We start from the raw sequence: 2,422 nt of genomic DNA, 5'->3' as shown, positions 1-2,422 counted from the left end.
CAATGTAGTCATTAAGCTCTACAAGAAGACTATATTTCCAAGGTTTGGTGTCCACGAGCTATCATTAGTGATGGAGGTACTCACTTCCATGAAAGACAATTGGACAACCTCCTAAAGAAGCATAGAGTATATTATAGAATCGGACTTAGTTACCACCCTCAAACCAGTGGTCAAATTGAGGTCTCTAATAGGGAAATCAAGGCGATTCTAGAGAAGGTAGTAGCCAAGTCAAGGAAAGATTGAAGTATGAAGCTAGATGACACACTTTTGGCGTATCGAACTGCATTTAAAACACCAATAGGTACTTCACCTTATAGATTAGTATATGGGAAGGCATGTCATCTTCCCGTGGAGTTGGAATACAACGCTTTTTGGACAATCAAGGAGCTTACCATGGATTCTAAGGTTGCGGGTAAGAAAATACTTCTCAAACTCAATGAGTTGGATGGTTTAGATTGTCGACGTATGATAGTGCGCTAATCTACAAGGAAAACACCAAGAAGTGGCACAATAAGAGGATCCTACCAAAAGAGTTCGTACCAGGCGAAAAGGTTCTACTCTTTAACTCTAAATTGATGATTTTTCCAGGAAAACTAAAGTCTAGGTGGTTAGGCCCCTTCACTGTCACTAAGGTGAACAAGTTTGGTTCGGTTGAGCTAGTGAATAACGAAGGTGAAGAGTTCAAGGTGAATGGCCAACGATTGAAGGTGTATCATGAGGGCGCTACTGTTAGAGATGTGGAGGAAACCCTCCTAACTCCACTTCCATCATGAGCTACATTCTGGTAAGAAGGTTGTGCGGGACCTAGATAAACCAGCACTTTGCGGAAGGCAACCCGTATTTCTTGCGCTCTAGACTAGTTTTTCCTTTCCTTTATTTTATTTTTTTTAGAGAGGTGAGGAGAGTGCAATTTTACCTTTCAAAAGTGTTTCTGTACAGGTATTGAATTAACAAGTAAGGATATTTAAAGTGAAAAAGTAGAAGAAGTTGTGTACTCCGAGCTAGGCAGGGGTCCGATCGGGCGTAGCTCGCGCGATCAGGCGCGCAAGTAAAGCACGAAATCGAGCAAGAATTCGCCCGATCGAGCAAGGAGCCCCGAACGGGCGCGCAAGTGAAGAAATTTTGGATCTTTGATTCGCCCGATCGGGGCGCAAGTGAGGAAAGAAATTCAAGGGAAATTCGCCCGATCGAGCGAAGGTGCCCGATCGGGCGCAATTCTGGAGAAATCGAGTGAAGACAAAAAGATATGTCGGGAGAATCTCGCCCGATCAGGGGAATTGGATGGAGAAAAAGACTTCGAGTTCGTGCCCGATCGGGCGGAGGTCGCCCAATCGAGCGCGCAAATGCAGCTTTGAGAATCTAGTAATTCACCCGATCGGGCGCGCCTAAATTAAGCCGTGTTACCTAACCTTCTTTTCTCCTCCCTTCTTTTCTTTTCCTCCTTATTTCATCTTCTTCATTCACTCTTTCTCTCTCTAAACTCCATTTTCATACCTTCAAACTCACCTTGTCTTCAAGAGCTCCTCAAATTCTCCCATCAAAACTCATAAATTTTCACATAATCTTCATCCTCTCACCTTCCTCTACATTCTCCGTACAATATTTCCAACTTTCTCTCAACATTTGTGAAAACCCTAAGAGAGAGATAGCTTCAAATTCCCACTTAAATGGCTTCCAAGAGATCTAGGAAACAAAGGGGTGAAAGTTCAAGGCAACTACAGTAAAACCACCAATGGTTGACCCGGAACTCCAAATTCTGGGGTGGAGCGAGGTGGTGATCACCTAAACCGAACAACGGGCTAGGATGCTTAACCTCATTCAGAGGCAGGTAATTTTTACTCGCTTTGTGCATCATCCTACATTGTCTAGATTAGGAATTGATAAACCGGTAGAAATTTTTTTAAGGGTATTCGAATGAGTGGTTTCTTTCAAATGCATTATGATACTTATGATTATTTCACTTTGGAATTTATTTCTAGTTTTAATGTGATTAAATCTAATGCTTTGATTACTTATGTTCAATTCCGATTGCTTAACAATGATGTGAGAATGACTTTTAAAGGATTTGGTAAATTGTTTGAGTTGAAATCGGATAAACCTATTGAATCATCCCAAGACAATATTGTCGTGGTCTATAAAAAACTCACAGGGGAGGTTTTAACTAACCTCCAACATGCCAAGGGAACATAGATTTAACATCCCGTGCCAAAATTTTTGCAACGGTTTATTGGCCTCACCATCTTTGCGAGGCATGAACCGGCTAATGTAAGGAGGGATGAGCTAGAGTTGTTGGCCTCCTATGTGATCCCTAGAGGTGAGAGATTGAACATCCCGCATAGGATAGCCCAACACTTCCAAAGGGCGGCCAATGCGGCTGAGGGGGTAGGTGTAGGGCATTAATTTATTTTGGTGGGTTGGTTAC

At 42.5% G+C, this 2,422-nt stretch overlaps 1 protein-coding gene across 1 annotated transcript; it reads left to right on the top strand.

Annotated features, from left to right (window-relative positions):
• Window positions 1-246: 246 nt before the first annotated feature.
• On the top strand, window positions 247-773 carry LOC110684766. The gene is made up of 2 exons (XM_021861200.1): window positions 247-412; window positions 589-773. Exons 1-2 carry the CDS (start codon window positions 247-249, stop codon window positions 771-773), a joined length of 351 nt encoding a protein of 116 aa, XP_021716892.1.
• Window positions 774-2,422: the final 1,649 nt, after the last annotated feature.

Source organism: Chenopodium quinoa, unplaced genomic scaffold (genome assembly GCF_001683475.1).
Source record: "Chenopodium quinoa cultivar QQ74 unplaced genomic scaffold, ASM168347v1, whole genome shotgun sequence".
Taxonomy (NCBI): domain Eukaryota; kingdom Viridiplantae; phylum Streptophyta; class Magnoliopsida; order Caryophyllales; family Amaranthaceae; genus Chenopodium; species Chenopodium quinoa.
Note: the sequence above shows the minus strand (reverse complement) of the source record. Positions and strands in the feature narration are given on the sequence as shown.

Bases quoted from the DNA above. Each gene is read 5' to 3' on its own strand.
- LOC110684766 (XM_021861200.1), top strand. From the start codon at position 247: ATGAAGCTAGATGACACACTTTTGGCGTATCGAACTGCATTTAAAACA. The intron at 413-588 runs GTAAGAAAATAC...TGATTTTTCCAG, and splicing joins CATGGATTCTAAGGTTGCGG to GAAAACTAAAGTCTAGGTGG.